Source organism: Anguilla anguilla, chromosome 18 (assembly GCF_013347855.1).
Source record: "Anguilla anguilla isolate fAngAng1 chromosome 18, fAngAng1.pri, whole genome shotgun sequence".
Classification (NCBI taxonomy): domain Eukaryota; kingdom Metazoa; phylum Chordata; class Actinopteri; order Anguilliformes; family Anguillidae; genus Anguilla; species Anguilla anguilla.
In genome coordinates this window covers 29948419-29973250 of record NC_049218.1, presented here as the reverse complement: position 1 = coordinate 29973250, position 24832 = coordinate 29948419, and the positions used below count along the sequence as shown (strand labels likewise).

The following is a 24832-nucleotide window of genomic DNA, read 5'->3' as shown; positions in this document are numbered from 1 at the left end:
AAAAACTGAGGAAAGCGAGGAGTTAATGAGCAGTATGATGGGGATTTTAATATCCCCCTTTATACCTGAAGCCCCTCCCCCATAGCCAACCTTGCACTCAAGCCCCTCCCCCATACCCTACCCTTCACTCAACCCCCCACCCCTATCCCACCCCTTATCCCTGAAGCCCCTCCCCCATACCCTACCCTTCACTCAACCCCTCACCCCTATCCCACCCCTTATCCCTGAAGCCCCTCCCCCATACCCTACTCTTCACTCAACCCCCGACCCCTATCCCACCCCTTATCCCTGAAGCCCCTCCCCCATACCCCACCCTTAACTCAACCCCTATCCCTCCCCTTATCCCTGAAGCCCATCCCCCATACCCCACCCTTCACTCAACCCCTCACCCCTATCCCACCCCTTATCCCTGAAGCTCCTCCCCCATACCCCACCCTTCACTCAACCCCTCACCCCTATCCCACCCCTTATCCCTGAAGCCCCTCCTCCATACCCCACCCTTCACTCAACCCCTCACCCCTATCCCACCCCTTATCCCTGAAGCTCCTCCCACACACCGTGGCAGAGTTCCACCAAACTGTGTTCACAAGGTGTAAGATACTAGCGACCGACAGCATTGTTGCTAAATGAATATTTTATCAGTTTTCCGGGTGCAGGCGGTGTCGTTGGCTCGGTCACAAACGGCAACTAAAGCTTTTCAACCAGCAGCAAGGCATCATGAGGCCTCAGGTTGCACGGCAACGCACACAGTGATTACGGCAGGTCAGAGCTGACTCTGTTTCTACGGCGACGGGGCAGGCCGCAGTGGGGAGGGGGGGCGGTTGAGTTTCAGGAGGGGGGGGATGGGGGGGTCTCACCGTGGTTTTGGTGCGGGGGCTGGCCTCTCCGTTGTGGGACGGCTCGGGCACGTTGACCTTGGTGTAGCTGTTGGGCGAGTTGAGCCAGAGGGTCTTCTCGCGCTGCTGCTGCTTCTGCGGCAGGAAGCCGAACGGGGAGCGGGGGGCGGGCTCGTGCTCCTCCAGCGTGTACGCCGTCACCGTGGCCGGGATCTCCACCTCGCTCCGGTGCCGCGGCTTCTCCCGCACGATGGGGTGCCTGTAGGCGTACCCCGTCCGGTAGCCCTGGCGACCGAGAACACAGCGAGCCCCTTCGTTTAACGTCGCGTCCGCCTCGCTGGAGCCCGCTCTCCCTCTTTAGCGTTTACCGCACGAACGGCTCGGCTGACTTGAACCCGCTCGTCCGGAGAGAGGCGGACTCTTCCGGCGCTCCCTAAAGAAAGTGCCGGAACTTGATTGATGCTAAAAGGTCCGCACTGGACCCACCGCACAGCGTAAAGAAAGTCTCGTGAGCGTCCTTTACGACGGGAAGCACAAAACTTATCCAGTGACCGAACGCACCGCAATCTCTGAAACAAGGATGTCTGCTGTTGCCCGGGAGATAAGCTTATCGATCATGGCAGGGCGCTGGCTGGTGGCTTTATTTACGACTCAAACCACCGCACACGTGCCTCCTAGTTTGACTTAGCATAGGTACGGTCAGAGAGTAACGTTTCCTGTGTGAACTGGACTTAATGTGCTCATGGCTATGGACAACTGCTACAGAATAGGTATTGTACCTTATCGGACCTGTGTATTGTAGTTGTTCCAATGACCTTCGGTATGCGCTTATTGTACATTGCTTTGGATTAAATCATCTGCCAAATAAATGTAATCTATGTAATGCATGTGAACTGCTTCTCCCATATAACCCGACAGGACATGAGAGAAAATAACATGGAATCCTGGGAACATTTTTTAAACATACATAAATAATTCCTCATTTCCCAAAATGTCCTATGCTGTCCTCTCCTCCTGGAGTTCGGCCCTTTGGAAAACCGCCACGCCCTCCTGCCTGGTCTCCATGCCAACGCCGCATGACTCACATGGAACTCCTCCACCCGAGAGCTCGAGTTCCACCACCCGCCCCCCCACCCCCCACCCCCCACCGGCCACCCACTGCTGCGTACGTCCGTTCCAAAATCGCCGTAAATCACACGTACAATTTCAAATGACATCATCATTAAGGTTCATATCACACCAGCGGGCACACTGTAATAGGAGATGAATTATAATGGCATCATCTGCTATAGTGGGCGGTTTGCTCTTAAATGCCTTTTTGTTCTTTGTCCTCGATTCTAAAACCTACTTGCCAACTGAGAGAGAGAAAGAGTGAGGTAACAGGCCTGAACAGTCCATTAACCAATAGGCTTTGTCCTCTGAACGGCTGGACCAATCAGAGCGCGGCGTTCGCGCAAGCCTCGGGCGGGGCGGTGACTCACCAGGTTGTCCAGCATTCTCATGAGGGACTCGAACTCCAGCTCGCCCACCTTCCACTTGTGCTGGCCGCCCATGCTGACTCCGCCCACGGCCACGCCCTGGGTGACGGGCTGGTACTGCAGCGCGTCCAGCACGATCAGGTTATCCACCCCGCCGGCGCAGGACAAAGCGTTCACCTGAAAGCAGGTCCAAACACACGGCAGCACAGCCATCTTTACTACTATTACGCATGGTTTATGGGTATTATGGACATCTACACTGCCAGAGATGGTTCTTTATTTTGAAGGGCAAAATAAAGTGTAACTTGAAGTTGCTAGCTTAATTTCAGAAACGAAATTGTAAAACAGACTTTGTAAGATAGATTATCTCTCGCTCTCTCTCTTTATATCTCTCCTCTCTCTCTTGTTCTTCTCTTACCCTCTCTCTCTCTTTTTCTCTCCTCTCTCTCTCGTTCCTCTCTCACCCTCTCTCTCTCTTGCTCCTCTCTCTTTTTCTCTCTCCCTCTCTCTCTTGTTCCTCTCTCCCCCTCTCTCCCTTGCTCCTCTCTGCTCCCTCTCTCTCTCTCACCCTCTTTCAAGGGCGCTCTTTAGCCGCACAAGCCCGATGGTAAAAACAGGATAGGTCATCAGATTCCTCCATTTCTAGAGAGCGCGGCCCGTTCCCTTTCTCCAAACACGCACACGAATGCCTTCACACTGAAAAGCTCAATATGTCTGACTGTACAAATCTGCAGATCCAATGAGCAGCCGTGAAGGAGGAAATGAAGGCTGTCACATGACAGCTTTTTCACATTCAAACTGCATTCATTTCAACAGAGAGAGAGAGAGAAAAATAAAAATAAATAAATAAATAAAAATAGAGCGTAAATTTGCTTGGAGGTGCTCCTTTGAGCGTGAAGGGTGTTTAACTTTTTGAATTTTTAAAAAAAATTGTTTTAACGGTAACTTGGGAATGGCTTACTGAATGTGGCGCAAAAGCCAGTTGATCCTGAATCCAGACTGAATCAAGCAAGCAAGCATACAAAAAAAACAGCTTTAACTTCCTTAGCAGCAGGAGGGATCAGCACTCAGCCCACAAGCTGTAGTCATGAAAGCTGAAATCATGTTGCGAGCTCTGACGCACGGCAGAAACACTAAAAAGCACGTGGAGAATTCTCATGACTTTCAAAATCAGGGAAGGACTGAGTAGTACCTCGGAGCTCATATATGAACTCGTACTCAGGACTGCGAGAGACACACATTTTCCAGACTGCAGCATGCTCACGGCCCAGGAGCTTAGAACCTGGCCTAGGGCCTTAGAACCCGGCCTAGGAGCTTAGAACCTAGCCAAAGGGGCTTAGAAACCTGGCCCGGGGGATTAGAACCCAACCCTGGGGCATAGAACCCGGTCCAGGGGCTTCGAACCTGGCCCAGGGGCTTTGAACCCAGCCTGATGGAGCCAGACAGTGCTCTGTCAGAACCACTAGCTTTCAAAAACACTGCACAGAAAAGGCCTTCCAAACAGTTTCAAGAGATAAAATAAAGCATATTTCACCAGGGTGAATGAAAAAAAGATTTATTACCAGCACGAATATGAACTATAAATATTAAACTGTTGTTGTTGTTAGTGGGCTTGCTTCAGCACTCTTGATATCTTTCATATTTATTATCTGCACTTTCCGGCCAATTTTTCTAGCTCTAACTAGTCCTACAGTTTTTGCACTACATTCACACTTTATACAGCAAAATGACTGGCTAGTTCCAGACATTGTTGCTTGTATTCAGATTTTTGAAATATTCAAAACTTTTTGAAATATTCAAGTTTTTGTGAGCAATTTTTGTGGTCATTCCATAGAGGGTCACTCATGGACGTTTAGTAGGACACATGCGCAGGTGGTCACTCACTCACTCATGGACGTTTAGTAGGACGCACTTTCAACAGCACAAGATTTTTAAGGACAGCTTTATCGCCTAACATTACTTTAGCTAACCCTAACATGTTAGCAGTTCGCCTACTTTAGTTAACCTAGTTTGCGCGTACGGATACTATCCTGCACATATGAGTAGGAGCTAAGGACACACAGCTACAACCACTGATACAGATGTATGGACACACGGATGCTACAACCACCGATACAGATGTATGGACACACGGAGGACAACCAATAATGTTACAGAGGTGAGGACATGCCATAGCTAGCTAGCTATATAGTTAGCCAAGTTTTACTCATGACACTTTTAGGATATGACTGATCCCTGGAACATAATCACTACTTGCTGATCCCCGGCCATATGTAACGCTAGGGTGCGCTGTGGGTCTGGACGGTTTCGTGCTTCTTCTGAGCTATGCACCCTCATTGAAATGCATTGAGGCTTGAGGACAGTGCCAGTAGGAATTTTAAGCAAGCCCACACAATTCCTTCAGGAATTGTAACCTTTCTAGTTATTATATCATCACTTCCCCTTCAGCATTAAAAGACAGGCATCTGCAGCATTACCTACACATAAAATACAGCATATGCCCAGTTTACAATTACTGGTTTCTAGGAAACCGAAACCAATGTAAAAAACACACAAAAAGTAAGAATTTTAAAATATTTAAAACATATGAATGATGTCACTATGTAGAAGCTGTTTCAGACGCTGAAATTCACAGTCCACAGTACCTGTATCTCGCAGGCCAGCTGGGCGTTGTAGATGTAGTGAAAGGCCTCCTCCACCGTCTCCCCCAGGGCCAGCACACCGTGGTTCCTCAGCACCAGCACCTGAGGGGCGGGAATAATCAGCATCGGCAGGAACCAAGACTCGCAGAACCACCCCCCCCGTCCCATCCCGTCCCCCACTCACACCACCCAGGAAAAATCAGCACAGGCAGGAATCAAAACTCACAGGTACCCCCCCACCCAACCCTGTCCCTCCTAAAAACTCCTGAAGGGCAGGGAAACTCAGCAGTGGCACAAACCAAATTCAGCACCAGCCAACCAGTCCCCGCCCCCCTTGTCCCCCCCCCCACACCCCCCCTCCCGGTTCCTGAAGGAGGCCCACCTTGGCGGTGGGGCCCAGGGCCTTCTGCAGCTCCACCCGTTGCTCCGGCTCATCCAGGCAGCCCTGGTAGCTGTAGTAGGCCACCTCCCCCAGGATCAGGGCCTCCTGAGAGATGGGCAGCAGGCCACACTTCATAGAGGACACCTGGGGGTTCAGGGGCAGAGAGAGTGACAGTTACAACTGAGACCCGATTTAGCATAGCATAGCACAGCAGAACACAACATAACATAGCATAACATAACATACTGTAACATAACAGCATAGCATAGCATGGCATAACATAGCACAGCGTACAATAACAACAATAAACAACAATAGTGTAACACAACAAAACACAACAACAGAACACAACATACAGTAATGACGAGAACAGGCCATTCAGCCCAACAATGCTCGCCATTTTCCTACCACTAAAGTGTACCAAGTGCTCACTGTTTACCTACAAAGTAGACAGTACCCAGCACCATATCAAGACTGTTCTGCAAAGCCCCCAGAGTGCTGCTGTACAGGAATGAAGCCTCTGACCGGCTTTAGAAGGTCACTGGCTTTAGAAGCTGAAAAGCCCCTGAAGCCAGGGGGCATCAGCAGGGCGTGGGGCATCAGAAGGATGGGGGCAACAGCGGGGGGGTGGGGGGTGGGCTACTCACGGCGGCCGTGGCGGGGGTGTGCACGTGGACCACGCAGCGCACGTCGGGGCGGGTGGAGTAGACGGCGGAGTGGGGGCTGAACCCGAAGCGGTCGATGCTCAGGTTGGTGGAGCCCTGTTCGACCACGTCTCCCAGGATGTTCACCTTCACCTGGGGGGGGGAGGGGGGAAAGGGAGGGGTCTCTGTCAGGCCGCTAAATGGGAAACGCACCAGTTTTAACAGCATTTAAGCCTGAGCCACAGGGACACCACAGAATGTGTTATCATTTACACCAGTAAACACTGAAAAAATGCTAATGTGATACAGACAGCTAAACTGGCCATTTTATTGTGTAATCTATCAATTCCAGGGCGGCATGAACCAAGCATACAAATAAGAGACTTACCAAATAACGTCAGACAGAACTGTAAAACAATTACTGTATAAGTAACTACACATATGTGTACGACTATCTACAGTGACACCACCAACATCAATTAATTCCTCATCACAGTTTCCCTTCGCTGATGCTCTCCTTCTTAAATGGAACGCTAAGCCATTTCTGCTAAAACAATCTGATTAAAACAAATGCTTGAGCTATGGAACCCATTTGAAAAAAGTTCACCTGTCCTGATGCAGTTAAGGTTATGGTTAATAAACTCCTTGAAGAGCAGGTTTTTAGAATGTGTATTCAGAATTCTGTGAATCTAGAATTCTAGAACTCCATTGCTTTCAATAACCTGTAGTGATTGTGACATCAGTAATGGAATGTTCAGTTAAGAACATTCTACTCACATATTTGTGACCTCACAGGGTAAGGGTTAAAGGGTTAAGGGGACATTACAAACAACTATGTCAAGCCACGTACAGACAGGTAATGTAATGAGGTAAACTACAAGGACCTTTTGTGTAGCCCCAAGAGAGACCGTTTGCACACAGACACTTTTAAAAAGACACTTAAAGAAAAAAAAGGTTCACATACTACCCAAAAGCAGCAGGACCAGTTTTACCGCCTTTACATTAACAACATCAACAGCCAAACATCTGACCGTATCAGCCTTGTAGTTAAGCACACCAAGGTGCATCTGGATATTGTCATAATTACTTCACCATGTCACAGATGCTACAGATGCCTTTAACAGATGCTATTTTGCCATTGCATTCTTACAATTTCTTTCTCTTTCATTTTTACTATTAGGCCTGGTTTTTGTTTATCATTTTAACTTAGGGGATAACGGTGTTCTGAATAAACAGATAAAGGAGCGATTTTTTTTTAACGAGCAGTGGATGTACACAGTAGGGGGCTGAGTTAGACTTTTATTTTGAAATACTCCTGGACTCTTATGTCAATCAAATTAGTTATGATTGACAGATACGGTTATTGAGTGCCTGCGGATTGGAATGCGTGCACATTCCTCCGTCAGTCTGTCGGCGAATCGTGAGGCAGCAAAACCCTTTCATTTCTTTAAGCAACGCGCAATCACGTTTGACCTTCGAGGTCACACACAATCTGTCTCCGTCAAAAGTGCTCAGAACGTTCGACTCTGACAGTATGCGATCGCATCACACGCCAATACTGTAACCTGGTCTTCTCCTGTAGATCCTGAAAGGTATCACTCCAATTAAAGACAAAAATAGCACTGATATTTAAACACATGCCTCAATCCTGCCACTTACTGCAGAGTAAATTACATTTTTACTAGATAATCTACGTTCATAATCAGCTAATGTTTAGCCCACTTAAAAGGGTTTCCATAATAATGGACCACCAGTTTCATTATAAAGTCATTTAAAGGATTTTTTCATTTTCTTTGGTTCACTGAATGAGGGGATTTCTTTAAGGTCCTTCCACATTTAAGCTCGATATCCACTGGGTGAGGCATGCTGGCTGAACGTGGGTTTAGGGCTTCATTACAGCTCTTTCTGACCCGGCTGTGTCTGCTTCACCCCTCAGGAGTCAGCTGTCGCTGATGCAGGAGGTGTGTACACCTTTAAAAAGCACCTGCTCCATGGTCCAGGCAACTGAGCAAACGTGTATTTCCCTACCCGAAAGAGCCGGCAGCAAATATCCACAGAAAACACACCGCTTTCGACTCCTATTAACCCCTTCAGTCCTGCTTTCAGACCTCCGGACAAAAGTGGAGCAAGTTGGCCTTTTATAGCAGATGAGGAAGGACTGGGAATTAGGCCGAGCTTAAAGGGAGACAGGCCTGGGCATTAGGCTGGCCTAAAGCTGAGATAGGCCTGGGCATTAGGCTGGCCTAAAGCTGAGATAGGCCTGGGCATTAGGCTGGCCTAAAACTGAGAAAGGCCTGGGAATTAGGCTGGCCTATAGCTGAGAAAGGCCTTAGCTTTAGGCCAGCCTAAAGTGGAGGCCAGGCTAAACCGGGAATATTGCAGATTAGCATGATCTTCGCAGCTCTACTGACAGCAGCAGGAGGGTTTGGCCCCGCCCACCGTGCTCGCATGGGGAAAAGCTCTGCTCGGAGCCCCGCCCACAGGGCATTAGCGGGTGAACACAGCAGGTATCGATGGACGCGAGCATAATTCAAACCGCTCATGAGGTCATTTCCTGGCACAGTGTTTTTTTTTCCCCTTCACCAGGGCAGGTCACAGCAAAGCCAGCCGACAGGAGCAAACACACAGAGAAATTTGAGGGAAACCTTAGAAGCCTTTTGGCGTGTTCCGGAAGAGGAGAATGCCAAACCTCTAATTTGTCTGACGTATGAAAACCTTTGTGTTTTAAATCTTCATTCAGGGAGCCTTTGGGCCTTTCTTCAGTACTTCCCACCTGTAGGAATTTGTCAGGACTGCAGGTTCGATGTGCACGGCGTCCATTTTAAAAAGAGTAAACAAATTAATATGATTGGTCTGTGGAGCAGCGAGCCGTGGCCTGGTCACAGTTATCGCTGAGGACGTTTGGTTCGCAAAGAGGCGCGTTCTCTCTCTCCGTGTGTTTGGGGCCAAATCACCACCGCAGGCCTCTCCTTTACCCAGCGGCCGTGCCAGAACTTCGCCCAGCCCTCCACGCCGTCCCACAATGCCTTGCAAGGCTTATCCTTCCGTTTGAGAGGGCGCGCCCGAAACAGCCGGCTTTACTGTGGAAATTTTATCTGCAGCGCCGAGAGGCGAAGCATTCTCAGAGCGCTGAAAAAAGGTTTTAATTTTTAACACCATGGTGGGAAAATAAAAAATGATAATGAAAAGCCATTCTTCCTGTTATGGCTTCAAACTGCTCCCGTGAGGAGCCAGCCATTTAATTTTGGTATGGTTTGCTAAAGCATTTCTCATTCTCATTTCTCAAGCGAGCATGGGGTCTATTACAATCTCTGAATTAAAAAAAATTAATGAATTGAACACCACAATTTCAGTACAATACACTGCACATTTAAGTCTTTTCTCTTCACTTGTGAATCTGGTAGTGTTCGCTAAACGGACTATTCTCTGCTTCTTACTCCATGCTTTGTTCTTCCATCGAATATGAAGTAACATGCAAGAGCAATGATTTTCAGGTGTTCCCTACAATGGAAACTCGGTGGGTTTGGCTTCTCCAGTCCCCTTATATTTTCCTTACCAGATTTGCTGCCGTGGCTTCAGAAAAAGACAAGCCCCTGGGAATGATGAGGATATGGTCTTGCTCTTTAGTGACTCGTACCTATGAGGAAGAGGGAGAATCAACCAATACGCAATTAATGCTTACACGTTTCTTACCTTGACTGTGTTTTAGCCAGTGTTATATTCATCGATTAACAAGAGCAGGTCAAAACCTAGTATATGGCTGGACCTCTCCGGCCGACCAATCGCGTAACTTCAAAACTCGGCCGACCAATGGTGTAACTTCATCACTCAGTCACAGACATTCACGTTTGTAGGGCTGGCCCCCAAAAATGTAATAAAATAATGACACTAAAATTCTACCCTCGCCAAACTAAAACTTAAAAGACAGAGGATTCCACATAACACACCGGTACTCTGTGTTACTCAATCACTATCATCGTCACCATCATCAGGTACGTGTTGAAAAGAGGAGGAAGGCTCTTTCCGACACGCGGCGCACGTGTCGCGCATTCCAGTCGCGAACCTGAGATTCCAGCGCAGGTGCGAGCCGTCAGACCGCTTGGTGTCAGTACCGGGGGGGAGGGGGAGGGGGAGGGGGGTGTGTGGTGCTTTTACCAAAAACAGCGCTTGCAACGCAAATACCACTCCAGATTGATTTCACAAGCACACACCTAATATGGAAATGTTTTTTTAAAATGATAAGGTTGAATGAGGAAGTGGAGTTCAATTTCAGATAATCTGAGGTGAAGACTGTTGTGTGAATGTTACTAAAATATGCTTAGTGCTCCAGTGAGTCCAAAAAAACAACTAAACGTGCGTGTGTGTGTGGGAAATGTTTAGTTTTAGTTATTTATAGATTTCTTAGTGATAGAGTCGGTCTCCAGAGCTGGCTGAGGGGTCTACTCACGGTGATGTAGGAGCTGGAGAAGTGAGCCCAGCCGAACAGGTCCACCAGCCGGTACAGGCAGGCCAGCTTGCAGCGAGTCTGCCTCTCCCCTTTCACCAGGGAGGAGAGCTCCAACCCAAACATGTCATTGATGGGACAGGCTATCCCCAGGCCTGGAGAAGCACAGAGCGGGAGAGGAGTCAGGGCCTGCTCAGGCCACATACTAGCGCACGTGGCTAATTTTGCATTTAGGCGCTGGCTTTGTGGATTTAGGGAAGAGGGAGAGAACATACGGACATAACAGGGCTGCTGATTTAAACATGGACGTGTGAAATTAGCAGAATTTTACAGAGGATGCAGGTTAGTCAGTCGATAAGGGAGTCAAAACACTTTGGGCCCTGTGTTTTAAAGAATCGCTTCATTATGCATTCCCAGAATCCAATTACACAACAGATTGCACAACAATCATCAATCAGTGGTTCATTAACACACGCACAGTGACTGCATTTACCAAGGCACACACAAAATTATCTGAATATGAAACTGCACACTTTTCTTGAAGAATGTGCAGCTCTTAAAAACACATTTTTCATGCATGAAGATACCCCATTATTATCAGCACTGACCTTTTCACAAAGAAGTTAACAGTGCTTTAAGAAATTAGAGTAAAATACAGACTCGGCATTCGTAGAACAGGGAAAGGAATCATAAATAACCAAAAACAATTAACAGACATTGACTTTAAAGATGAGGTTACAGCACATAATGAATTCGACAGGCGAAGAACGTGCGTAGGAGTGAGCACCAGTAGGTAACTGGGTTTGTAATTACAAGCTTTAAATTGCAGGTGGTTACTGTCATTGTATAAATGTATGAATTTAAGGTATAGTGAGCCTTACACCTCGCCATACCTAAACGAGGTCTCTGGCTATCGATAGCCAACTAAGCTAGCATCACTATTTAATGGACGTTAGCGAAGTAGCTAGTTAGCTACTGGTCAGCCTTCAGCACACCATTAAATGTTAGCTACTTGTAACTAGTCATTGAGCTATAATATAAAAACGACCCTAAGGGTCTGGCAAAAATTATGCTAACATTTTCTCTGGCTGGTTCCCACAGCTGCCTTGGCAGGGGGATGAGGACGTCGCCATGGTGACGGGCAGGCGCGGAGACACTCACCGACGGACGGGGCGGAGGAGCCGGGGACGCTGCCGGCGGTGAAGAGGTCTGCGATCTGCCGCAGGGCCAGCAGGCCCGCCGGGTCGTTCCCCTTCCTCCGCTGCTCCTGGATCAGGCCCTCCAGCTCCTCCCTGAAGGCCTGCCAATCAAAACGGGCGCGCTCGGGTCATTCGCTCGTTTGCAACGAAAACGCGACCACCCGCCCGCCCCCAAGCATCCTGTTTTCTCAACCTCTGGGTGATGACATCACGGGGAAACAGGATTTGGAGCGTACAGAGGGGTCACAGAGGGGCCTACAGTTTTTGAATGAGGTTATCTGTACCTTTTCACATCAACATTAATTTTTCGGGTCTTCACTAGGTAGGCTGAATAATAATAATAATAATAAGTTAAGATTTAAGGTGCAAGATGTAATGCAAGATGCTTATTAGCAGTGCTTTTGTACAGGATGTACATACTTACACAGGCAAACAAGACAAATCTCAGATAATCTTTTTTGTATCTAAAAAATTTTTTTTTAAATTTTATTAGGAGCACAGTAAAGGTCACTATAAACAAGTCAAGAAATAGATTATGTAACTTTTCCTGAAGTACATCTAAGGCAGCGACAATTATAACCGCTCGGACGGCAAAAACAAAAAATAATACACATCCTCATACTATATGTAATACAAATTGTATTAATGACCAGCTGAAAACCAAAAAAAAAAACTACCGACATACAGAGAAAAGTAGGAAGCGCATGAGCTTTTAAAACAGACATCCATGAGCCAATCCACGACATTTAAGGCATTGGCGGATGTTCTCATTCGGGGTGATTTACACTTCTTAGGCCTACAATCTTTAAATACAATCCAGGTTATAGAGCCGGATGGTTATGCAATTCAGGCTCAGTACCTTGGTCAGGGCAGAAGGGCAGTGCCCCAGGTAGGGATACCAGTTCCCCGGGGATTATGCTACATGACACCACGTTAACACACAGACCGTTTTACCTTTAATTTACACAAAAACGCATCAAACCAGAAAACCCTAATAACCTAAACAGCGAGCTGCTTCGACTTCGACTTTCCCCTCTAACTGGCCCATCGATAAATCCGCACAGAGCACCATCGCGAATCCTGCTTCCCCGAATAAAAAGGAAAGAAGAAAAAAAAAACGTTCGCTTCTAAGCGGCTCTGGTGACAATCCACAACATTCCCTCGCATCTCCTGGCGAGGTCCCCATGGCGACCGGCTGCCGCGATGTGCCTGCTGGCACGGGTTTGCGAACTCGCGGGAACAAACGCGAATTTGTTTCCTCGTAAGAGGACACGCCTCGGTGTGCTTGTTCCGACAGAGCCGCACACGGCTGGGGTTTCTCCGCTAAAACGGGCGCTCTTTATACCGACACAAAGGGAAGTGTAAAGCAATCAAACCGCAGAACTCGTCTCTTCATTAATGGACAGACTAAATTTGATGGGAAGATAAGAACGGTGCATGAGGCGGGTTTTTCTATTCAAGGAGATTATCGCGTTGCAACGTTACTCCCTTACTGCAAACCGATATTTCCGGCACCCTGAAGTAGTTATTTAGACTAATCCCATTTAAACTGCAAGTGGCCCAGAATAAATAAGTCAAAATAATGACACCAAGGTATTTAGGCAATATGTATGAAGGTGTTTTTGTAGAAAAAGTCAAGCCTGTGAGTCAAGGACTCACAAATCTGTAAATGGTTTCACAAATCTGTAGAATAGATTCACAACCTGTGAATTAATGTGAGAACATGCAAGAACAGTTGCAAACTTGCACAACTACAGCAAAGAAAACTCTCAAATCTGCCCGTGCAACCTCTCAAATGCTATCCTGTGTATCATTTGGTGCAAAAGTGATTTGTGAACTTCAAATCGTTGCAATCAGAGCCGAGTTAGCTCCTAATGTTTTTTTTCCATCGTCCGCCTTGCTTCTGTCATGTTATTGATATTGGATTTGGTTAATGTTTGCTCAAATCTTTCAGGCTAGCCAGCTAACTAACTAATGTTATATCAGTCTAAATGGAATGTTAGCGAGCCAATGAGTTCCAAAAAACAAATTTTTAATTTTTAAAATTTTTTTTCATTCTATCTCATTCAAACTTCAATGAAAAGATTTCACAAGCTTTTCACTGAAATATATAGTAGCCTATACCCAATGTAAGGCCCAATGGCCAGCCAACAAGTTGGGCAGCTGGTAAACTGCTCCTACAGTAGGCTAGCTAATGTGCATCTAAGCACAGCTAGAGAACGTCAATTCTTATTGCTAATTCTGTCATGAAAGTCAGCAAGCTCAATTCCTAAATCAAAGCTGACTTAGATGGAATACCCAGTCATAGATACCAAATTATCGGTACAACTAATTCTACCATGTCATGTTAAATTATTTGAATGCAGCATACATTGTTCTATATTGGCCGTTGTATGAATTTCGCACTCTGATGTAGCTATCCGTTATATTGTTCCCTGTAGAAATAAGACAGAATATGGTGGTTCTCCGCAGGCGAGTTCCTTGTCTCTTTTAGAATTTGGCCATTGATGACACAGGGTCACTTCTTAAAAGTAAATGAAATGCAGCGTCATCCCGAATACGCTCATCTGATTGGTTGGAAGAACAGGTATTGGCCCTCCCCACCAAAGCATTAGCTTGGCCCAGTTACGAATACCATCTCCCAAGTTTGCACATCTTTTGCTAAAGGTCCACTTCAAAATTTGGTGCAAAAAGTCAAGAAGTTGTAAGAGGTTGATTTGAGATTTGATGTTGATTCTAGTTGTAAAAGTTTGCAGCTGTTCTTACGTGTATTCTCACATTTTACAGATTTGTGAATCCATTCTACAGATTTGTGACTGTACTACAAAAACACCTCCATAAGTATGTAGATTATTGGTTGGTCATTGAAGTGCTTAATTGGGACTGTTTGACTGCTTGACGGGTTATGGAGAAACAAGCAAAAGACTTTGTCCTGATATGTGCATTTGTCTCACACAAACCAAGCCTTGATGTTCTGCTTCAAAGGGGTGGGGGTGGGGGTGGGGGGGGGGTGACTCACTGTCATTCAAGGAACTGAATTTGAGTCATACACAAAAGAACGTGTTTTCTGTCCACATTCCAGTGGGCCACGTCAAAATGTCTGTGGGCTGGGGTTTCAGAGTGACAAGGGGAGCGAACGCTTAACAAAGGAAAATGGAGAATCTATAAATGACATCAGTCGTTCAGCAGATGAAATAAAAGCTGAGCGTGAGCTGGCAGCAGATCCAGCGTGCTAAAGCAGACATCAGACCATATGTTACAGGATAAACGCTCCATCGAGTCGCACCACTGGCCTTTATTCTGTATCTTAATTCATGTTAACAAATCTGTTTTAATAATAAGCCGGTAAAATTCCCTTTATGCATCGTAATATAAGTACACAGCACAACTGAGAGTTCTGATACGATGGTCCTGATGAATATGGTGGTAATCGTCACGTCGCCCACTCCACTGAAAAGATGACTGTATCCATGGCAACTCGCGAAACAATTACCATAATGAATTGAAAATCTGAATCATAAACAAAAGGAAGTTTAAATTTAAATTGTGCCCTTTAACTGACGTTATCTGTTTAAGGATGAATTCGTCTGAAGCACACTTCCTGGTCACAGTTGCAGGTCAGTGGATAACTAATGATCAGTGATTGTGGCAGCGCAAGCTCCTCCTCACGCAATGCAACGGATCACCTGTGTCTGCTTTATCAGGGTCTCAGCATGGACAGACAATAAGAAATAAACTACTTTAAAAACAGACCACAGGTATGGGCTTTTAAATACAAACACTCAAACACATTTACCCAATACTTATTAAATTACTTAATAACCCACTGTTAAGATTGAAAATGCATGACAAATCTTAGGTATTGTATTCCCCAAAGTGGAGGCAGGCTTGTTATTTTCTTTGTGAGGATAAATGTGCTCGAAATGAGCAGGACCAGAATGCGGTTCGGAACGGCGCGCTGCTCCCTCCAGAGTATTTCTCTGTCCAAAGAACAGCGTCATCGTGAATAATGCAGTCCTTTGTTTGCCATCTTAATATAAAAATGTCAGAGATCATAATCCTGACTGGCAAGCCTTTATGACTGCACAGAATCTCATAACAGTACTACCTAGAGGAAATACAAAAGCACAGGATTACAGGTGCATCTGCACCAACACTATGATCCCAGTCCCTTTTGCGAATGTTATATAAAAGATCTTAACAGGAATCACATCTTAACAGGAAGCTTTATGTATTGGTCCCAAATTTAGAGGCAGCTGTATGCTCTAAATTTGTGCTCACCAGACTCTGCAGGATCTGGGTGGTTAAACTAGACTGGGGGAAAGGGGGATAGATAAGCTCACCAGACTCTGCAGGATCGGGGTGGTTAAACTGGACTGGGGGTCAGGGGGATAGATGTGCTCACTGGACTCTGTGGTTAAACTGGACTGGGGGTCAGGGGGATAGATGTGCTCACTGGACTCTGCAGGATCAGGGTGGTTAAACTGGACTAGGGGTCAGGGGGATAGATGTGCTCACCGGACTCTGTGGTTAAACTGGACTGGGGGTCAGGGGGATAGATGTGCTCACCGGACTCTGCAGGATAAGGGTGGTTAAACTAGACTGGGGGTCAGGAAGATAGATGTGCTCACTGGACTCTGAAGGATCAGGGTGGATAAACTGGACTGGGGGTCAGGGGGATAGATGTGCTCACCGGACTCTGTGGTTAAACTGGACTGGGGGTCAGGGGGATAGATGTGCTCACCGGACTCTGCAGCATAAGGGTGGTTAAACTGGACTGGGGACAAGTTGATAGATGTGCTCACTGAACTCTGCAGGATGAGGTTATTTAAACTGGACTGGGGGTCAGGGGGATAGATGTGCTCACCGGACTCTGCAGGATCTAGGTGGTTAAACTGGACTGGGGGTCAGGGGGATAGATGTGCTCACCGGACTCTGCAGGATCAGGGTGACCCGTTTCTTTTGCTCCATCATGTTGAAGTCCTGCCTCAGGTCCGGGGACATGTTCCGGGCGCGGAGGTACGCCGGGTCGGTCTCATCAATCCGGTCGAAGTACCTCTCCTTGTGGGCCGCGGAGGGCTGGGGAGGGGTCGTCACCGCCCCCAGATTGGCATCTGCACTCATGGCCTACGCTCCTCTCTATGGCTCCGACCTTCACCTGGGACGGGAGGAGGGAGGGGGGAGGAAAGGAAGGGAGGAGGGAGGGAGGGAGGAGAGGGAGGAGGGAGGAAGAGCAATTAGCACTGTTGGCACAGAAACAGCACCTTCACACTTGCTTATCAGTGATGGAATGCACAACAACCATCCGATCGACATCAATCAGGAAGGAGCTTTCAGCTTCAACCTTTCCTTGCACAACTCTGGACAACCTTTTTGCACCTCAACTTGAGTGCTTTACACCTCGTACAATACAGATGCAGAAACATTTGTAGGCACTTAATGTATATATATATATACTTCACGTATGTATTCGACAATCATTCAGATTTTGAGAAGAAATGTCACAAAATCTAGCTGAATTATCAACTATTGACCTTCAGAGAACAGAAACACTCAATAACACTTGTAAGTTTATTTTGCCATTCATTTAAAAAAAGCATTTTGATATTGTTAAAATAAAAGAAGACATCGACCGACCAACTTAAATATGTAAGGAAGACTGCTGTAGGTCTGACTGTTTAAAAAAGCAGTTCGAGGGAAACAATATCCCTGTTGTACCTAAAACAGTGAGCCCAGAGAGAATTGTTGTGTTTTAACCACTGTGGGACATTTAAGTGAGGAAAATAAAGGTGTCGTTTGTGTGTGCAGTTGGACAGCAGATAATAAAACAGACAGAGAGTCTCGAAGCAGTGTGAATAACACGGTCTGTGGGAAGAAAAGCACAGCTGCGCTCTCTGTCCGAATCGCTGCTCGCTCTCCAACAGTACTCACAACCGGGTCATTATGCTATCGCGTTTCCTAGCGCGCCGGATTCCCCGCGATGGGACAGAACCGCGAAACAGAGGACGTCGGTACGCTCCTGCAGTCGCACGGCGCCTATAATCGCCGGCGTGCCCAGCTTCTCTCCTCGAGCTGAGGTCCTGGGATTCCACGTTTAAAGGCTGGTCGTCTAACGTCATTACCGACCAGGCCTGACAGGGCCGCCTCAAGGCCAGGGAGGCCCGGTTTTGAACCTGAACCGATCGGCGTCTCTCCTTTGAAGCCGGAGAGCCACGCTCACCACCGTTTCCCCACCGGCAGTCAGGAGAATAAACGGCGCAGAGTGATGCAAGTCAGATCATGCGCTTCATCTAAAGTGGCCCGAAGCTGATTTCACTTTCGCTTGAATTGAATTGTCACGTTCAAGTCCGGGCGAGGCCCTTCCTCTCCGCGGTCGAACCGCAGAGCCGACTCTGCAGGGACCGCATTTTTGGAGCAGGTTCTTCCACTCCTGAAAGAGAGCGCTCCTGGCAGGCACCGCGAGCAGCCAGAGGCAGCAGCAGAAACCAGAAAGAACACAAAATGCGCGATGGCGGTGTTTATGCAAGAGCTGAGCACATAAAAACCCCCATCCATACCGTGAGGTTCATTTCTATACATCAGCAGGCTGTCGGTGCCAAACTTCGGCACGAGCGAATCAAACCTCCAACCTTTATTTTTTTTCTTCCTTTCCCTCAGAACGTCTCCAGGAAATGACTGACGAGCCCCTGGTCACAGGGAATAGCCTCTTCTTTTCTCAGAAGGGTTTGAGAAGAGCAGCCCAACTGAAAGGAGTGAGGGACACCAAGGCGTTTATCCCGCTCCACGCGGTGTGCTGGAAAACCCCTATTCCACCGGCCCGAGCACCAGCACCAAAATCAGCTGCTGCGCTGCTCAAACAACCACAGGTTTCAACAGCTGTGTAAGCGTGTGTGTGTGTGTGTGTGTGTGAGTGTGTGCATGCATATAGTGAGTGGGCGTGTGTGTGTGCGCGTGTGTGTGTGTGCATGCATATGGTGAGAGGGTGTGTGTGTGTGCGCGTGTGTGTGTATGCATGCATGCGTGCGTGTGTGTGTGTGTGTGCACGTGCGTATAGAGAGAGGGTGTGTGAGTGTGCATGTGAGCATAGTGAAAGGGTGGGCGGGTGGATGTGTGTGTGTGTGTGTGTGTGTGTGTGTGTGCGTATAGTGAAAGGCCGTGTGTGTGTGTGTGTGTAGTGAGAGGCCGTGTGTGTGTGTGTGTGTGTGTAGTGAGAGGCCGTGTGTGTGTGTATGTATATGTGTGTGTGTGAGTGGGAAGACTTCCTTAATCCGCCCTCTGCTGTAGTGAAGCCAGAGCAAACACTGCCATTTCAACGGCCTTCCCAGGCTAAGCTAACTACAGGCTAACATCGACGGAGACACCCTCTGGGGACTGCCCGTGAAGTGGAAAGATTACAATAATCAAAGGGCTTCGGTTACTGCTGTTTCCACTCCGGTACGAAAGGTAAGAGTCTTGGCACGGCAGCCAGGTCGGAATAATAAATATTTAAGGCGGCATGAACTTAATTTATTACCCTGCCAAGGGTCAAAGCTGACCGTAACTGACCTCCGTGCTTTTATGGGTCAGTTCCTTAAACTCAGCCCGCAGTGCACACACTCCATTGCCCCATTTCCCCTGTCAACAGAGGCCATTACGAAGAAATATAACCGCCACTCACGACCCCAGCAAACTCCCCCACAGAAACCTCCAACGGTGCACGGGACGCGCGTCACATAAATATATTATCGAATATTATATTTCATATAAATACACATAAAATCACTCAACCATTTTACCTTGGCATGCGGTGACCCTTAAAAAAGGATGGGGTCTGAGTGACACCACTATGTACACAGAAGAGAATGTTCTAGAAGTGCAACAGTGTGACCGGCACGCGTACACGCCTTCAATCATGCTCACCCACAGTAGCCTTGCGAGCTAAATATAGCGCGGTCATCTTCTGCACAGCAGACAGCGTAAACTGAACGCCATGGCGGTTAAATTAACTGCATATCTGACTTTAAAGAGGCAAGCGCTGGATCTGTGCTGCAATACAAAACATGGTAACTGCTTTAGTGCAAGAAGTCACACTGCTACTACATACAGCCAATGTCATCAACATCAACTATTTAGCATGACCGAGGCTGAGAGGATTTCACATGCTAACACATCAAAGGACACGCTAGCCGAAGCTTGGTAAACTTATATGGCTTCAGATCTTGTTTGTATTTGTGACAGAGGAGCCGGGTCGCAGTGTCCACAGCGGAACAGAAAGTGCTCCTAAACACTGAAGAGTGCGCGCGTACTACACGCTAACCGCTAACCTGCTCCCTCCTCAGTAACAGCTACTCCGCTAACTCTTCAGTGACAGTCTAATAGCTCCTTACTTCATAACTGCCAGACATAGGCTAAAATACCATGCGCGCACACACACACACACACACACACACACACACACAGAGCTAATAGACTGTGCCATCAATAGCATGCTTCTAAAATCCTCCATAAAACCACTAACTGGTTTAAATGCCGTTGTTTTGGTTTCATGGTTTTTAATGCGGGTCTCACATTATACGAGTGAGTAAAGCAATGCCGCTGCCTCAGATCCAGTGTTACATAGATGGCCAGACTCTTTACCTCTTAAACCAAAAATATACTACATTAGTGCCATCGGTCCTTCTGTGAGTCAGCTTTCAGATAGCTCCTATAGCCAGCACATCTACCATTATGCCAAAAAAAGACTACCTGCCAGGATTTATTTACACAGCTATCAGCTCTGCTTCCCATGGAAGAACTTCCAGAACAATCTAAAATGACCAGAAGAGGGCTATGTTAGATGAGGCAAATGTTCTGGAATGCAAATGTTCTACCCCTCGGAGGTCTAATTTCTCAGAAATAACAAAAATGTCTCTAGGGGTTCGCTAAGATTTGTTCTTGCCTTTCGCAATAAAGTTATGTGACTTATTGAAACTGATTTGCTGGGGATAAAACTGTTCTTCTCAGCACCAGAGGGGGTATTTTTTTAACTGGCTCTTTTGATGTTCGTTTCTGGACACCGGTGCAGTCGAGTGGCGGCCCCTGAGGCCTCCAACCTGGGCTGAGTGCAGCCAACAGGGCACTGTGCCACTTCCTTCTCTAACAATTAGCAATGCTATCACAGATAACATAGGCTACACCTAACATGGATAACATGGGCTACAGCCAACACGGATAGCATGGGCTACAGCCAACACGGATAACATGGGTTACAGGTAACATTGGCAACAGCCAACACAGACAACATGGGCTGCAACTACAATAGATAGCATGGGCTGCAGCTAACAAAAACACAATGGGCTGCAGTGAACACAGGCTACAGTTAACATAGATAACACAGGCTGCAGCTACCATAAATAACATAGGCTGCAGCTAACACAGATTAAATGGGCTGCAGCTAACACAGATAACATGGACTATAGCTAACACAGATAAAATAGGCTGCATCTTACACACAAACTGGGCAGCAGCTAACATAGATAACATGGGCTGCAGAAAACAGATAACACAGGCTAAAACTAACACGGATAACATAGGCTATAGCTAACACAGATTACATAGACTAGAGCTAACACAGATAACATGGGCTGCAGCCAAGACAGATAACTTTTGTGTGCTGCCCCGTATTAGCTGTTAATATGCTTAATAATCAATCCAAGTATTATTGTTATTGCTATGAATATTGCATTCAAAATGGATTCAAATTGAAATTTTCTGTCCTGTCCCTACGTGCAAAATGTATGGAATTAGGCTATGTGCTGTCATACACACTGCATTATTATTTGGTTTCAGAACACAAGCCCAGAACCAAACTGCAGCTGTTTTAAAAAACGCACACACTGAACACAAGATAAAAAAAAATACATCATAAAACGAATTTCCACGCCTAGATTCCTCAGGCCATAAAACTGAACCGCCAGCCCGCTAACAGATGTAGGCCTGTTTGTTTTTCTTTCGGGTAATTCTGATCAATGCAGTGACCGCCCAGCCGGTCCCACGGATCTGTTTGACTCCAACCACAATAAACTGCAGGCCGCCATTATCGCGGTTTACCCACGCAGCGCTGCAAACTCCAGCCAGCAGACTCGCAGAGGGGTTGGGAAAGAGCCCAAACCTGTCCAAGCCCATGTTTGCACAGGGAGAGAGGGGGAGGGAGGGGGAGAGAGAGAGAGAGAGAGAGAGAGAGAGAGAGAGAGAGAGAGAGAGAGAGATGGAGAGGGAGAGGGAGAGGGAGAGGGAGAGAGAGATAAAGAGAGAGAGATAAAGAGAGAGAGATATAGAGAGGGAGATGGGGGAGAGGGAGAGGGAGAGAGAGAGGGGGGAGAGAGAGAGAGAGAGAGAGAGAGAGAGAGAGAGAGAGAGCAGGTTGTGTGTCGAGCGACAAAGCGGGGTGAGCTGAAGGCTACGTTCAGACTGCCAGAGCGGAGCTGAGAACTTCCTCCACGCAACGGGAGCCGGGCGGATCCCAGCTCCAGGCAAGTCTTCACTGAGGAGCGGGGCGAAGAGACCGTACGGCACATCAGAGAATCTGCGTGCGCGATCTCAAAGCGCCAACAGGTCACGTGATCAGAAAACGTGACTCAGGAGCCAATGGTCAGCGTGCGCATGACGTAACTCCTTCGGTTCGCCGTCATAACCTCTATTGTGTTCTTTGCCATTTATGCTAATTTGTTCTGCAAGATTTTAACAATAGTATCACAGAGATATTGATATGTCTCTATTAAAAAATAATTAACTAAAAATTCCAGAGGGTCTGAATACAGTAACTTCAACATCATAAACGTGGAATGATTAACTGCACTTGAACTCAACAAAAACAAAAACTCTCTCAAAATTTTATGTCTACATGAAACTGAGGTCCAGCTAAATAACAACACATTTGGTTTGCAGTATGGGCTTTTTCATGTTTTAATGCTGTCCTGAGGTCAGCTTGTATGAATATCAGAGCATAAACTACCACCCATTTAGCTACAAACTGCCAAGACATTAAAGATTTTCTGCATTGACTAAAGAGCTATCTGGCACAACAACACTTCACAGCAATAAATCTAAAAAATCCCTTTTGGGTAAACTCAAATGGCATTTAATCTCCGATGGTAAATGAGGGGCGAGCAGTCCAAGAAAACAACGTGCCGTACATAATGTCCTTATTCTCCCTCTCCTTTGATGTCTGTGAACTGTGCCGAACTTAGCAATAGAGATAGAGAGGACCGGTAAACAACACTTAGCATGTGCACGTGACATAAAGCACTCAGGATAACTGTGAAGATGCGCTCTCGCGACCAGAGAGGTCAGCCTCACAGAGACGCGCATAAACACAAAGGCGGCGGAAGCTGTTGCGATACTGCAGAGTTTTACGCCAGAACCGCGGCGTTTGGCCGCAGGGCGACCAGCGATGATCAGGGATCGGACGACCGCACGGCAGCAGAATGGGCATCAGAGCCGTTTCTACACACCGAGGCGAACAGACTGACCGGCAGTTAATCTCACGCGCACTTTTCCCACAGGGACCCATCCATTAGCGACCACACAGCAAGCACAGGGCGCAAACAGAGCTGACTGGTAGCGGCGTGTGCACTGCGCACAGCCTGCATGCAACTAAAACACAAACTTTAAGAACATAATTCTCACCCTGTTTATTATGCTCATGTAAAACCTAACTCTCATGAGGCTCGAAAGATCTGGGTCTAGATATAACCAAATCAACAACACTTCAAAGGAGGAACATGTGGTGTTATTTCCACAATTACAATATCAACGTCAGTGGAAGTAAGGGATTCCAAGAAACATAAACACACACACAGCTGACGGACACAAAACACTGTCTGCACAGTAAGGTGCAGCCTACACATTTTTGCATACAGTAATTAACCGGACAGAATCACTCTTTCTCTTAAATATGGATCCACTTTAATGAATGGATTCCCTGAATCAATAAAAGGAACACCCTTTTAAAAAAAATCTGCTTTCCCTTATAATTGCGACATAAAATATAAATTCTACAAAGCAGCCACGAGCCTCAAAATATGCTAAAGTTAAACCCCAGGCACGCATCTACAAGCACTTTTCAAACTTTTCATTTCATAATTTAAGACTTCTGTCAACACGACATGCGGAATTAATGTTCAGAAATTAAGTGGTCTGCAAGCTTGTTTCTCAAACCCGTAAATGAATATGAAAAAGGTTTCAAGCTGCAACCGGTCGAAGATGGGACAATCAACACTCCCTGCAAACATTTGCGCGGTTAAGAGTTTTAATCAGAAACCCATTTCGGGTTATATCATTAAAATGCTGAAATGATCAAAGTAATCAGAAACCACTCCACACCACACTTCAGTAGATCATCCCTGCAGGATAAAGTGGAGTTAAAATATGGAATAAAATACTTTTTTCGATTTTAAAGAGTTTAGCAGTTTTCCACTAAATTTAGATGTCGAAGACAAGTCAAATCCAGAGCGTTTTTCCAGTAGGCCTCATTAAGAGAGTGAATTAAGAAAACACACCCAGTTTAGTATTACACAGCCTCAGTTTGAACTCAGATTAGCCTAATACAAATGCACTGTATTTCGCTTTGAACACTTTCGGTTTCTACCGCACAGGAAACCGCTTTCCGACTAATCCTTAAAGAAAGCCTCCCCCTTTCTCATAGGCAAAGTAAAGTTTGGAGAATAGATGCGAGCGCTATAGAGAAACTGTCCCTGCAGACGCCGCACCGTCCAGCGCTACTTCCTTACAAACACCGGCCTCAGTTACCTAGAGATATTGCGAGTTTAGCCTGATCTTCAGTCGAAGTTAACGGGGGAGGGGCTGTCACACATTCCAGATACGAAGGCTCTCGGAAAACGAGAGCAAATGCTTTTTGCTATCAGACATCTTTGTGGTTGTTACGTTAAAAAAAAAACGCGTTTCATTCCGCTCCCCTCCTCACAAGTCTGTACCCCCTACTTCTACCTCCCCCGTGCTCATCTAAGACTGCAAGTAGCAGAAAACAGCTTGAATGGCCGTCGGATGGATGAGGAGAGGTCTTAAGAGAGGGGCGAAAAGGGGTTTCTCTTCCAAAATGTCACTTAGACAGGCTAACAAATAGCACTGCCGCAGCTGAATGCTGGCATTATACCAACGCTCCACTGACCGCGGGAGCCGCGTGAAACACGAAACTGTAAAAAAAAAAAAAAAAAAAAAAAAAAAAAAA

The 24832-nt window shown here is 46.7% G+C and overlaps 1 protein-coding gene across 7 annotated transcripts in view; it reads right to left on the bottom strand.

The window, feature by feature from the left end:
- Positions 1–24832, bottom strand: part of LOC118217865 (gamma-adducin-like) — a 65074-nt gene that overhangs the window by 5975 nt on the left and 34267 nt on the right. For all 7 annotated transcript variants that reach the window (XM_035399971.1, XM_035399978.1, XM_035399974.1 and 4 more), the window contains 9 exons: positions 16555–16783; positions 11588–11726; positions 10430–10581; positions 9539–9619; positions 5986–6135; positions 5339–5482; positions 4960–5058; positions 2318–2491; positions 858–1121 (listed from right to left, as the gene is read on the bottom strand). In XM_035399971.1, the coding sequence (XP_035255862.1) occupies positions 858–1121; positions 2318–2491; positions 4960–5058; positions 5339–5482; positions 5986–6135; positions 9539–9619; positions 10430–10581; positions 11588–11726; positions 16555–16749 (1398 nt within the window). In that variant the 5' untranslated portion in view covers positions 16750–16783. The remainder of the gene's footprint in view (positions 1–857; positions 1122–2317; positions 2492–4959; positions 5059–5338; positions 5483–5985; positions 6136–9538; positions 9620–10429; positions 10582–11587; positions 11727–16554; positions 16784–24832) is intronic.